Consider the following 13,376-nt stretch of genomic DNA (forward strand, 5'->3'; position numbering starts at 1 on the left):
GGGCTTTTCTTTATCTGGCAGTGTGGTTGTTTTTTATCAAATGATTTTCTACTATTGTCTTCCAGACACCCTAGTGTAGGATCAGATTCAGCTGCATGTAACAGAACCAACTCTTCCCGATCCCTGAAAGGTGGCTGAAACAAGGCAGTCTAGTTCTCTTTTGTGTAGAACATACCCAGATGTTCGTAGCATACGGTGGCTATGGCAGCTCCATCGTAACCAGAGAGCCCGGTCACTCTTGCCATTGCATTCTGCAGTTGGCTTCTTCCTCCACAGGGTTTCTGAATCTAGGGCGGCTCCTGAAACCCAACCGTGACCTGCTGCATATTGGAGATTAAAGTACAGTAGGGGCATCTCCCAGGAGTCTCTCTTCCTTCTGAAGAACCTTCCCATTAGACACTCTCAACAACTTATTTCCCGTTCACGCATGGTTTAGTAGTGTAATTATACTTAACTGCAAAGAAAGTAGAGAACTGTAGCTTTTTGGCAGTTCACATTGCCATTAGGAAAAATACTGCAATTCTGTTGTTAATGAAAGAACACCAGGCTCATTATTAATTAGTTGTCTGCTACACTTAACACTGTCAAGACTTTTAAAAATATACATGATTACATGGAATTTTGCTAAAATTCCACTTAGGATGTTATAATCAATGTTCATAAATGTCTTAAAAGCCCCCCCCCCCATGTCTGTTTCCTGAGAGATATTGTAAAATGTTGGAATTATCTTCCCTTGAACTTTTCTGAAATTATCAACTGTTACAGAAAAGTCTCTGGAACCCCTTTGTCTTCTGGGGCTAGGGCAGGGTTGGAGGGACTATATAGATTTCCACAACAGAGATTCAAAGTTCTCTTTTGTTTACTGGTTGTTCATCTACTAATTTCTGCTAAGTGTCAAATATCTGGTAAGTTTTCCATTGCATTTACGATTAACATTGAAGCCAGCACGATCCTTTCCCACATTATTTGATTACTGTTTCAAGATTTCATGTGGATTTGCATCACACAGTATGGCTACTTTAAAAATTGAATTGACATCCGCAGCAGTAAACTGAATGCAGATCTTCCCTTATGTGCTCACTCTTACTGTGTGTGCATCTTCATCGGAACATCAGTGACAAAATACATATTCATGAGATTTTCCAGATTTAGGGGCTATCCTTTAGCAAATATCTGAAATTATTTCTTTATCTGAGCTTTCTCTTCCCTTCTGTGAATCATCATTCTTCATTCCAGGTATCTTGAGATTATATCCTGTATAATGAGCTGAAAACAATAAGGATTAGTCACTCAGAAATTATTACATACCTCCTTCAAGGAAGAAACAGGAGACAGATTCCCTCCTGAAGTAAAGAATACAAAGTGGAGGGTGCTCCAGAAATGTTTGCAGTTTTGAATCCTCATATTCTTCAAAATAGTGCTAATCTAATTGCCAGGGACCCAGTTCTTTCCACATTAATGCTCATTCACATAAGGAAATTGGTGAGACTGTGAAGCAAAGACTTCATAAGCAGCTGACGAAGTGGTTTCTCACCACCCTGACACTAGAGGTGTGTGTACATACTTCAGCATCACTTAAATGTATTACAAAAATACCGCATAGCTGAAGTAAAGACAAGTGCACAAGGATTAAACATGACACTTGTGCCCTGTCCAGATGGTTCAGTTGGAGTGTCATCCTATGTACTAAAAGGTTGCACTTCATCTCCTGGTCAGGGCACATACTTAAGTTGTGGGTTCAATTCCCAGTCAGGGCACATACGGGAGGAAACTGATCAACATTTCTCTCCCTCTCGCTAAAATCAATAAATATATTCTCAGCTGATGATTTAAAAAAATGACAATAGCTAAAGCTATTCTGGGTAATCAGTACAGAAGGAAGTACTTAATAATTGAAAGATGATAAAGAACAAGAGCTCTGTTTGCTTTACTGTACTTAAGGAGTCCATTACAATTTTAAAGCCTAGCATCTCCATACGTTGGTGAGAAACCCAACCTGTCGGCAGAGCATGTTCACTCTGTGCATATACTGTGACCGATCCTGAACCTTACAAGACATCAAGGTATCCTGACCACTTAGAAATGTGCACCATATTGATGTGTGTCACTAAAGAGGCAGCGGACAGGCCCACTTACAAATAATAGAAATGGTTTCTATTTATTTTAGTAAGTCATTTTGTTCTAATAAAAAGTTGCATTTGTTAAGAATATTGTATGCAAAGTAGAAATTTTCTGTCATTAAAATCCCAGTGGTTTTTGTTTTAATTTTACTTACTTTTTAAAGGGAGGGTAAGGGAGGGCGAAACAGAGGGAGACAAACACTGAGGTCCTCTCCTGCACCACCCAGTGGGGACCTGTGCCCCAGACGGGGACTCGAACCAGCGACTCCGGGGTTCACAGGCTTCAGCACCTCTGGTGCTCAGTGCACTGAGCCGCACCAGCCAGGGCTGAAACCCCAGTGTTTAATAAACCATTGATTTAAAAAACACCTTTCTGGGGCCCCGCCCAAGTAGCTCAGTTGTCACAGTGCCATCCTGATACACCACGTTTGAGGGTTTGACTCTGGTCAGGGCGCATACAGTAATTACCCAATGAAGGCATCAATATGTGGAACAACAAGTCGCTGTTTCTCTCTCCCCACTTTCTTCTAAAAATAAATACAAATTAAAAACAGCTTTCTGTGGATGCCCTTCCACATGCTGTACATTCACAATGTCTGTATTCAGTATGAGTTTTCTCCTGTGATTGACTTTTGAGAGAAAGTTTCTTACAGGTTTCTCATATGCATGAGTTCTTTGATGCATAATGAGCTGTGACTTCCAGCAAAAGGCTTTCCCACATTCATTGCATTGACAGGGTTTCTCTCCTGTGTGAGTTCTCTGATGTACACAGAGAACTGACTTCTGAGAGGTTTTTCCACATTCTTTACATGCATAGGGTTTCTCCCCTGAATGAGTTCTGTGATGTACAATGAGCTGAGATTTCCGAATGAAGGCCTTGTCACATTCACTGCATTGATAGGGTTTCTCTTTTGTGTGCATTCTCTGATGTACAATGAGCCGTAATTTTCCACTGAAGGACTTCTCACATTGACTGCATTTATAAGGGTTTTCCCCTGCATGAGAACGTTCGTGTACACTGAGTAGTGACTTCCAAATGAAGGCTTTCCCACATTTGTTACACTCATGGTTTCTCTCCTGAGTGAGTTCTCGTGTGTACAATGAGGTATGACTGGCTACTAAAGGCTTTCCCACATTTGCTGCACCTGTAAGATTTTCCCCCTGCATGAGTTCTGATGTGAAACGAGATGATCTTTCCTAGTGAAGGCTTTCCCACAGTCACTGCATTCATAAGGATTCTCTCCTGTGTGAATCCTCTGGTGTACAGAATTGAAACTGAAGATTTCCCACATTCATTGTATTCATGTGGTTTCTTGCCTATGTGGGCCCTCATGTGTATAACGCGGTATGACTTGCTCCTGAAGGCTTTCCCACATTCAGTGCACCCGTAGGGTTTTACAGCTGTGTGACTCCTGTGGTGCACAATGAGCTGTGACTTCACACTGAAGGCTTTCCCACACTGGTTACATCCCTAGGGCCTTCCCCCAGTGTGTGTTCCGTTATGTACAATGAGCTGTGACTTGAAAGTAAAGGCCTTCCCACTCTCACTACAACGGTAAGGTTCTTCCCTGTGTGGGTTCTCTGATGAACCAGAAGGTGTGACTTTGTATTAAAGGATTTCTGACACTGACTGCATTCAAAGGGTTTCTCTCCTGTATGAATTCTCTGATGTATAGTGAGCTGTGAGTTCAAACCAAAAGCTTTCCCACGTTCATTACAATCATAGAGTTTCTGTCCTGAATGAGTTCTCTGGTGCGAAACAGGCTGGTGTTTCCTACTCAAAGTTTTTCCATGTTCACAGCATTTATAAGGATTTTCACCTGTGTGAATTCCCTGATGTATAGCGAGTTGTGAACTGCAATGAAAATTCTTCCAACATTCACTGCATTCATATAATTTCTCCCCTGCGTGACTTCTGTGGTGTTCACTGAGGTGAGACTGGAGGCAGAAGTCTCTCTCACAGCCACCACATTTGTAGGGCTTCATCTCTGCAGGAGTTCGCCGATGCACTACGAGGTAGGACTTGCTGCTGAAGACATTTGTGCAGTAACGGCATTCAAAGGGCTTTCCTCCAGTATAGATTAGTGGGCACAGGAGTTGTGACTTGTTGACAATTTTTCCAGATCCATTACTTTGACAGTATTTTATTCCAAAAAGAGTTTGTTCATGTTTAGAATGGAGGAATGATTCCCTTTGTGCATAAAACCCATTAGGATTCTTTCCAGCATAATTACTGTTGAAGTCTATGCTATATTTCAAACTCTTTCCACATGTGCCACATTTATAAGGCGTCTGTCTTGAAGAAATATAATTTGTAGTAAGAAGACATAGTTTTCCAAATGTAGTACACTCAAAGCAATTTGCCATGCTTCCCAACTTGTCTTGATTTTCCTGATAACATTCCATGTGATTATAAATTTTACAGATTTTGTTTACAAATAGAAACACGTTACAAATAAAAATATGCTTCTGGTAGAGCATAAAATTGCCTTAAAAATGCCATGTCACGAGGTTATTGTTTTACATTCAGATATCAGACCTGAATATACATCAAATCTGAAGTATAAATGTCCCCAAGCTCCTGGGCACTGGAGAAAGCAAAGCAAAACCAAAACTGAAGATAGGCAGGGGCAAGTGATGATAATAAAGACTGTTTTGTGTTTAGAAGGTTTGCATCATGGGTAAAGGAGGCAAAAGTAGGCAACATGAAAAATGAGCAAAATACAAAGAGAATGGATGAAATCTCTAATGATTAGTATCATTTAATAAATAATTGTTGAACACTTTGTATATTCCAAACAGTGCAAAGCTCACGAGAAACAGCAGAAAACATTGCAGATTAGTACACAGTCCTCTTGGAATACCAGGCAAAGAGATGATCATAAATGCGCCAGAAACACCGTCATACCGTTTCAGAACACTAAGGACAGAAAAAAGAGCAAAAGCTTCCGGATGGCCCTGCCCAGGGAAGCTCAGTTGGTTAGAGTGCAGCCCAGAGAGGCCAAGGTTGCAGCTCTGATCATCACTAGAGAAGGGGGAGACAAAGGGAAGGAGAATAAGCTGGTTACTTAGACACATGGAGGTAAATACCATTAGACCTGAAAGAGATGAAAAGTGGTTTTCTCTGGGGGTTGGGGGGAAGAGCAAACAAAGAGGGGGCTGGGTAGACAGAAAGCTGTTTAAAATTTTTTAAAATCACAAAGCCAAAATACAAATTAGATAGGGAAGAAGACCTCAGGCACAATGACAAAGACTTGGAGGCTGACAGCAGGGAGACAGGGCAGAGTTGATCTAGATGCCCTAAAGGGATATGCCAACCATGACAGCAAACAGAAAAACGTATTAACAGAAAAAAGGAAGAACTAGAAATGTGCAAGAATGAACAAGCAACAGTCACAAAGGTGAGCAGGTAGGATGTGGCCGTGCAGCAGAGGGAGAGATGATGCCAGCTTCTGAAACTGAGATATGGGAGTGGCTCAGGCAGGCAAGATGCAGTGCGGACAAGTCACACCCAGCACCACAGAGCAGATGCCAGAGGGATGGCCTGTCAATCACCGATCGAGAAAAAAGAGCTTAACTCTTCAGAATGGAAGTCTTTTAAAAGGTACACTGTACGAGGCAAGTGGTAAATAGAAAAAAAGACTCCTTTGCACATAGAACGGCAGGAGCAGCCAATGGAGTACGAGCAGATGTAGGAGCAGATCCATGTGCAGTACGAGAAGGGGTGCAGCGGGCTCCGCCCGAGGAAAGGGGGGAATTCTGGCTACAGGTGGGAAAACCGACACTCTCAACTGATGCAGGAGTTGTTTGGCAAGGACAGTGAGGACATTACAGTGATCAGCACGGAGAAACATGGAAGGGGTGGTCTGAGGGAGAAGGAGGGAGGGTGGGGCTGCCGTCATGGAATGTAAGTGTAAGGGATATAAAAATGTATTTAAAAACCGGGAAGGAAGTTGAAGGGATGGGGAAATCACATCAAGATGCGTGGGAAAGTAAAAGACTAAAGTCAGGGAGGAGAGTAAGAATGTTTACAGGTGAGACAAGAAGTACAAGCACAAGGTGCACGTCACTTCAGAATTCACACCAATTCTACATAAAAAGGAGAAAAATCTACGTCACCTGAATGGCCTTGACTTGGAACTTGGGCCTGCATCATCCACAGCTCCCGTGTCCCAACCAGAAGGTGACACTGGCCAGGCTTGGTGGGCTGACCCCTGTGCACGGAAAACCACAGACAACCTCGACCACAGCTGCCTGGGGTTCAGGGACACCTCAGAAATGGGGCGATTCGGTTAAGGGGCAGCATGAAGAAGCTGCCCTTTCGTACTCTGGCTAAATAAGCACCATCCAAATAGAATAACCTGATGACAAAGGGAGACTAAGAGAACCTGGCGTCTACAGGGAAGTCTAAAATCACTCGGTATTTTACAAAAGCCACCCCCCAGCTTAAAGCTGCAGGAAAGCAGCCAGGCGAGCACACGCCCCCGCCCCCCCGCCCCCCGGGCAGCAGCGCTCACCCAGGGACGGCAGGTGACTGTAGTTCTCCAGCATCACGCTCCTGTGCAGGTGCCTCTGAGCTGGGTCCAGCAGCCGCCACACTTCCCAGGTAAAGTGCACAAACACACCCGTGCACGGCAGCGACCCCTGAAACCATATATTCCCATGCAGTTTCGGATTCTCTCATTGAGTTTGTGGGCAACAGCAGACTGCTTACTGAGAGTTTCCATCAGTAACATTTTACTTTGTGATAAAACCAGAAATTTGTTGAAAACCTTCCCATCAATATGTGTGGTATTAGTCAGCCTTTCATGCAACATGAGAATATCAGGTACCAGGTGTTCAGGTAGTACAGGGGGTGAAACGAAGTCCTGCCCAAAGGGGTTCGACAATGCACAGGAAAGCAAAGTTAAACACGTGTAAGTGCACCTGGGAGGCAAAGAAGCCAGGACCGAAGAACGTGCAGAGTGCAACGTGGGCACAGAGGAGGCAGCAAAAAGGCTGCTCGTTACACACACATGGGCATAGCCCACGGCACTGCAGGCTGATTCCAGACGGCTGCCATGGCGCGAGTATCGCAATGAAGAGCCACATAAATGTGGTTTCCTAGTGCATATAAAAGTTACGTTTACACCACACTAAAGTCTGTGTAACAGCGTTATGTCAAAGCCAAAAAACAATGTATAAACCTTAATTAAAAAAATGCTTTATTGCTAAAAAATAATAACCAGTATCTGAACTTTCAGCAAGCCATAATCTTTTTACTCGTAGGGGGTCTGGTAAAAAATGTAGTATCTTCAAAGAACAAAACATGAACTGCAATAAAGCCAAGTACGCCGGTATCTCCCAGTGTTTAATCTATCCTGGGAGCCACAGGCACAGGGCAACCAGCTGCCTCAGTCTGTGCAGGATGAAGAGATTTTCCTAGACACAGACAGGTGCAGGCAAACGTGGATGGTTGGTCACCCGACTTCTGCAACAGCTATTGATCTCTAGCTGCTATGTATGCAACTAGGCGCAGAGGATATAAAAACGGATGGAACACAGTCCTGCTCCCAGGAAGCATCACAGAGAGTAAAGCAAAGAGTGAAAACACACAAATGCAAGGATGAGATAACAGTGCACAAGGGGCCCGGAGGGGGAGGGGAGCAATGCTGCTTGATGGCGCAGGCGGAGTCTGCGAAAGGCACCACAGAAGTGGCCGCTGCAAGAGAGGATGTGTTAGTTCTGGGGCTGGGCGGGGGGTGTGGGAATAGGCCCTGGCCGGCTACCTCGCTTGCAGCATCGTTCCAGAGCACCAAGGTTGCAGGCTCGGTCTCCAGTCAGGGCATATATAAGAATCAATGACTGAATGCATAAAGCAGTGGAACAATACGTCGATGTTTCTCTCTCAGCTACATGCTGTCTACAAGAGACTCACTTTAGATCCAAAGATGCATACACAAAACATTCTACCCAACAACGGCACACCTGCTCTTCTCAAGTGCACATGGGGCATTTTCTAGGATAAACAATGTTAGGCCACAAATTGTCTCAACAGATTTTGAGATACAAATGTTATCCAACGTATTGGCCCTGGTTGGGCAGCTCTGCTGGTTAAAGCACTGTCCAGATATACCAAGGTTGTGGGTTCAATCCCCAGTCAAGGCACGTATGAGAACTCCAGTGAGCCATGGTTCAGTGGAGTGAGTGCTGGCCTGCAAACGAAAGGGTTGCTGGTTCAATTCCCAGTCAGGGCACAGGCCTGGGTTGTGGGTCAGGTCCCCAGTAGGGAACGCTTGAAAGGCAACCACACGTTGATGTTTCTTTTCTTTCTCTCTCCCTTCCCCCTCTCTAAAAATAATAAATAAATAAAATCTTTTTAAAATAAAGTATTTTTAAAAGTCAACCAATGACTGCATCAATAAGTGGAACAATAAATGATGTTTCTCGCAAAGCAATTTAAAAAAATTATCTGTTAAAAAAAATTTGTTTTTAATCTTTGCTTTTAAAAAATATCCTAACCCTGGCTGGTGTGGCTCAGCGGATTGAGCATGAGGCTGCAAAGCACAGGGGAACATCAATTGGTTGCCTCTCACGCCCGCAGCTGGGTAGCTGGCCCGCCACCTAGGCACGTGCCCTGACTAGGAATCAAACTGGCAACCTTTCAGTTCGAAGGCCGGTGCTCAGTCCACTGCGCCACACCAGCCAAGGCAGTTGTATTTCTATACACGAACAATTACCAATCTGAAAAGCAAATTATGAAAAAAATTCCATTTATAATAGTATCAAAAGAATAAAATACTTACGAATAAATAAACCTTGGTAGGTAGGTAAATGACATGTAGAATGAAAACTAGAAAACCTTGCCGGTAGAAATTAAAGACGACATACATAACTAGAAACATACTGGTGGGAACATCGAATGCTGTAGCTGCTATGACAAGTAGTATGGGGGTGGGCAGTCCTCAAACAGCGAAGCTGATGGATCAGATAAGTGAAAAGAGAAATCAGTAAATAGTTAGACTTGAAAGAAAACCAGACACAACACACCAAATACATGGGACGTGACAAAAGCAGTGTTAAGAGAAAAGTCTGGGGATACACCCAGAAGGACTGAAAGCAGGGTCTTGAAGAGACACTCACATCCATGTTCACAGCAGCAGCACTGCTCACAATGGCCAAAATGTGGGCGCAGCCCACCCGTTCATCAGCGGGGTAAGCGTCGTCTGCACATAAGACGAAGTGTGACTCAGCCTTCAGAAAGTGGAAGCAATGCATCACGCTCCATCCCGGACAAACCGCAGACATCACGTCCCACGGAGCAAGGCGGACGCACCGAGACACCGGCTACACGCGTGCACGGACAGGGGCTCCCGGGGCGCTGAAATCACAGGGAGAACACGGAGAGCGGTGGCTGCCAGGGGCTGTGGGGGGCGGGGGTGGGAACTCAAAATATAAACACAGCAACAACAATGCAAATGTTATAAATGCATAAACAAAAGAATATCCGTAAGAAACAACGTAATTTTGGGGGAGGTGAAAAGAGATGGAAACAGTATGGGGACATCGGGGAATGTGGGAAGGCAGGCAGAGACTTCACAGGAGCCACAGTGCTCAGCAGGCCACAGACCGGGGAGTGATGGACTTGACCCTTCAAGCTAAGAATCACCTCCCTCTCCCCACCAAAAAAATTAAGCTAATGAATAAAAGCAATAAAGAAGTGGGTATCAATAAACAATCAACTCACCTGGGACTTGGTGGATTTCGGCTGCTCCTGGGAAGTAAACAGCCAGCCTGGGGCCTGCTCTGTCCGGTAACTCTTGTGCCTCTGCTGGGGTCCTCTTGGGAAAGGCCTCTGGTCAGGGGTCCCTTGACCCATGGTGGGTTCCTGGCCTTGGAGCTTTCTGATCCTATTGCTTGAACTGTCTCGTTCCTGAAGGGGTGGGACCTGTAGACTCGAGAGCAAACCACTTTATCGAGCATCTGTCCTCTGGGCTCCAGCCTTGGTCTCCTTTGCCAGAGACCATGTTTGCAGGAGGCCAGGACGGGTGGTTCTGCTGACTGTGGTCAGTGCCACTGCGGGGCAGAAGCGAGACACACGAACACAGGAAACCTAGCGCACTGAGGACAGTCTCCCCACCCCCAACTCTGCAAGGGCCCCAGAACCCCACAAGCACAATGACCACCCTGAGAGTCAAACCACCTTGGGCAGCCACTTAAATAAGAACCAGATGCCAGATGGTCAAAAGTAAACACTGTTTTAGGTGGGGTGTACACAAGCAATGGATTTTGAATGAAACAGTCTGTTTCAGTTAGAGTTCCTCCTCTCACCATTCAGATGTTCATGAATAAATTCACTTCAGCCCTGGCTGGTATGACTGCGCTGAGCACTCGCCTGAGAACCAAAGGGATGCTGGTTCGATTCCCAGTCGGGCCACAGGCCTGGGCTGTGGGCCAGGTCCCTGGTGGGGAATGCACAAGAGTCAGCCACACACTGGTGTTTCTCTCCCTCTCTTTTTACCTCCCTTTCCATCTGTCTAAAAAGAAATAAATAAAATCTTAAAAAAGAATAAATAAATTCACTTCACCTCTCTCACTGACTGTTACTTCTTCTTAAAACATTGAGAATAGGATGAGATCAGGGCAGCAGTGTCATCATTTAATCTCCCAAAAACTCCCAATAAAAACAAGAGACCAGAAAAACCCCAGACACCTACAATGAACAAGACCCAGATGACAGGTCTCCTCGGAAACGGAACAGTTCCCAGCAGAGGAAGTGTGGGAAATGACGGAAGATTCTGCTGGCCCACAAGCTGCAGGTCTCCAAAGTCACCAATGAGTGTGCATCCCCAACGGGAGAGCACCTCCCTGGAGTGGACTCTGAGCAATGTTCCTCAAGTTGAGTTGCAGGCAACTGAAAAATACATTCCCATGGCGTCACTAAGTGACCTCACAGTGCTGTGGGCATGTAAGAACAGGTGGCTCAGTTGGGTGAAGCACTGTCCCCCTGACCCAAAAGGCTGGGGGCTCCATCCCTGGTCTGGGCTCCTATGGGAGACAACTGATGGGAGTTTCTCTCTCATGTCAATGTCTCTCTCTAAAATCAATAAACATATCCTCATGCAAGGATTAAAAAAAAAAACACAAGAAGATCTAAAAAATGAATCAAGAGGAAGAGAGGGACAGGAGGATAAAAAGAGGGAAGTGTCCAGAGAAGTCTTATTCCAGAAAATTTCTCAACAAAATACAACATGAACATGTGAGACAAGGGAGGCCCAACGCTAGGAAACGGCCTGTCAGGTCAGGGGGTGGGTGTGCGAGTGCACGCGCCTGCTTAGATCTCCAAAGGAATCACTGCGAAGATGAACTAGAAACTGTAAAAATGGTCACCTCTGGAGGAGAGAAACAGAGCAGAAAGAGAGTGAAGCACCATTAATCAACAGCAATAAACAGGTAACACCTGAAGAGCGTTTAGTGTACTGTAACAACGGCCGTATTTCATTTCCACCCTATTTTAAACTCACCAACAGAGTGAACCTGTGATGCGAACACTCGTCCACACCAAAAAAGGCAGAACCCCAGGCCTGTGTGTGCACCCCCTCTACCCTGACCTTACTGTGTGGCCCTCAGGGGTGCCCTGTGCCCTCCAGGACCTGAGTAGCACACCTTGTTTTCTCAAAGTTCCCTGATGGCTGTTGCTGACGTGTTTCTTACAATCACAATAAGAACCACAAGGGCCGGTCCAGCCACAGCAGTAGATCCAGTCAAGGAAATGGTCCCGGGTGCAGCCCGGGTGAGTGCGCCACACACCCGGCCAAGAGCATCATCACTGAGAGCAGCAGTCCGAGAGCAACACAGAGCAACCGTGAAACGCGCTAAAGGAAAGGAGCCCCATACAGAAGGCCACACACGGAATGATTCAGTTGACATAGAAATGTCTAAAATAGGTAAATGCTTGAAAACACGGAGTAGATTAACGGTACCCAGGGGACAGCGGCAGGGAACGGAGAGTCACCGTGGGTTGCGACAGGGCTGCCCTCAGCAGTGAGCATGTTCTGGGACGCGGGCGCGGTGACCCTTGCGCTGCCCTGGGGAGCCAGCCGTCTCCCGCATCTGCTGTTTCACTTTCCAGGGTCAACTAGGGTCCAAAAGCATTAAATATGAAATTCCGCAACATAAGCAATTTATGAGTTTTAGGTTGCAAAGTGGTCTAAGCAGCATGTTAAAATCCCGCGCTGTTCCACCCTCTTCCACCCAGGACACGGATGACCCCCTTTGCCCTATGTGCACCCTGAGGGCTGCAGTGGCACCACACTCACTGTGTTCAATTAACCCTTCTTTTTACTTAATGGCCCCAAAGCACAGCAGGAGCAATGCCGGTGGTTCGAATATGTCACAGAGAAGCCGTACAGTGGTTCCTTTAAGTGGAAGGAGGTGTGTGTATCAGTGAACACTCGTCATATACAGGGTTCAGTACCGCCCAAGGCTTCAGGCAACCAGTGGGCGTCCTGGAAGCCTCCCGACAAAGGCGGGGGGGGGGGGGGGGAAGGCTACTGTACCAATGATTGGGTGATACATTAAAGATCTTATTTATTTTTGGAGAGAGAAGGGAAGGAGAAAGAGGGAGAGATACTCTTTTGTGTGAGAGCTACATTAATCGGTGGCCTCGCGCGCCCCCCCAGCTGGGGACCTGGCCCGCAACCCAGGCAGGTGCCCAGATTGGGATCAAACCGGCGACCATTCTGTTCTCCGGCTGGTGATCAATCCACGGAGCCACACCAGCCAGGGCAACATGATATACTTTAAACGGATGGATTCTATGGTATATAATTTACACCTCATGAAAAGAGTTTTTAACTTCAGTGACCTTTAGTAAGGTAGTTTTGCAACAATGTCATCAGGAAACGACATTTCCATCGCCCTGGAAGAGCTGGCGGGTACACACGTCCGCTTCGGGGACGGCTCTGCACAAAGGAGAGAAAGCCCGACTCACCCACAGGGCAGCCGTCCGGACCCTGGCGCCCATCCCCGCACCGTCCCTGCCCCGCGGGACGCGGCGGACCGAGGCAGCCGCTGGCTCCCCGCCTCCGCCCCAGCCGCGCACACGGCGGACAGCAGGAAGGCCGCGCTAGTCGGTACCGTCCACCGCCTGGAAAAGAGGGGTTCGGCGCGTCGGCTCCTCGGATCCCTGAATGGGCGGCGGGGAACGGGAAGACTGGCCGCCTCCACCCACGGACCTGAGGCCAGAGCGACTTCGTCCTCGCTCTTGACTTTCAG

At 46.4% G+C, this 13,376-nt stretch overlaps 1 protein-coding gene across 2 annotated transcripts; it reads right to left on the minus strand.

Annotated features, from left to right (window-relative positions):
- Positions 1–4,375: 4,375 nt before the first annotated feature.
- On the minus strand, positions 4,376–13,125 carry LOC129087345 (zinc finger protein 268-like). Of its 2 annotated transcripts, XM_054594204.1 has the most exons (3): positions 13,093–13,125; positions 9,849–10,047; positions 4,376–4,554 (listed from the first exon to the last, which is right to left on the minus strand). In XM_054594204.1, exons 1-3 carry the CDS (start codon positions 13,123–13,125, stop codon positions 4,376–4,378), a joined length of 411 nt encoding a protein of 136 aa, XP_054450179.1. The 2 variants fall into 2 exon arrangements, with proteins under 2 accessions (XP_054450179.1, XP_054450180.1); XM_054594205.1 differs by lacking the exon at positions 9,849–10,047 and having other exon boundaries at positions 4,376–4,552.
- Positions 13,126–13,376: the final 251 nt, after the last annotated feature.

The sequence above is a fragment of the Pteronotus mesoamericanus genome, unplaced genomic scaffold (genome assembly GCF_021234165.1).
Source record: "Pteronotus mesoamericanus isolate MK-2021 breed Mesoamerican mustached bat unplaced genomic scaffold, CSHL_Meso_final scaffold_507, whole genome shotgun sequence".
NCBI classification, from domain to species: Eukaryota; Metazoa; Chordata; class Mammalia; order Chiroptera; family Mormoopidae; genus Pteronotus; species Pteronotus mesoamericanus.

Coding starts and splice junctions, on each gene's coding strand:
- LOC129087345 (XM_054594204.1), bottom strand. CDS start 13,125: ATGGGCGCCAGGGTCCGGACGGCTGCCCTGTGG. Junction 10,048..13,092: donor TCCGGACGGCTGCCCTGTGG/GTGAGTCGGGCT, acceptor TCGAGTCTACAG/GTCCCACCCCTTCAGGAACG. Junction 4,555..9,848: donor GCCGAAATCCACCAAGTCCC/AGGTGAGTTGAT, acceptor GTTTCTATTTGT/AAACAAAATCTGTAAAATTT.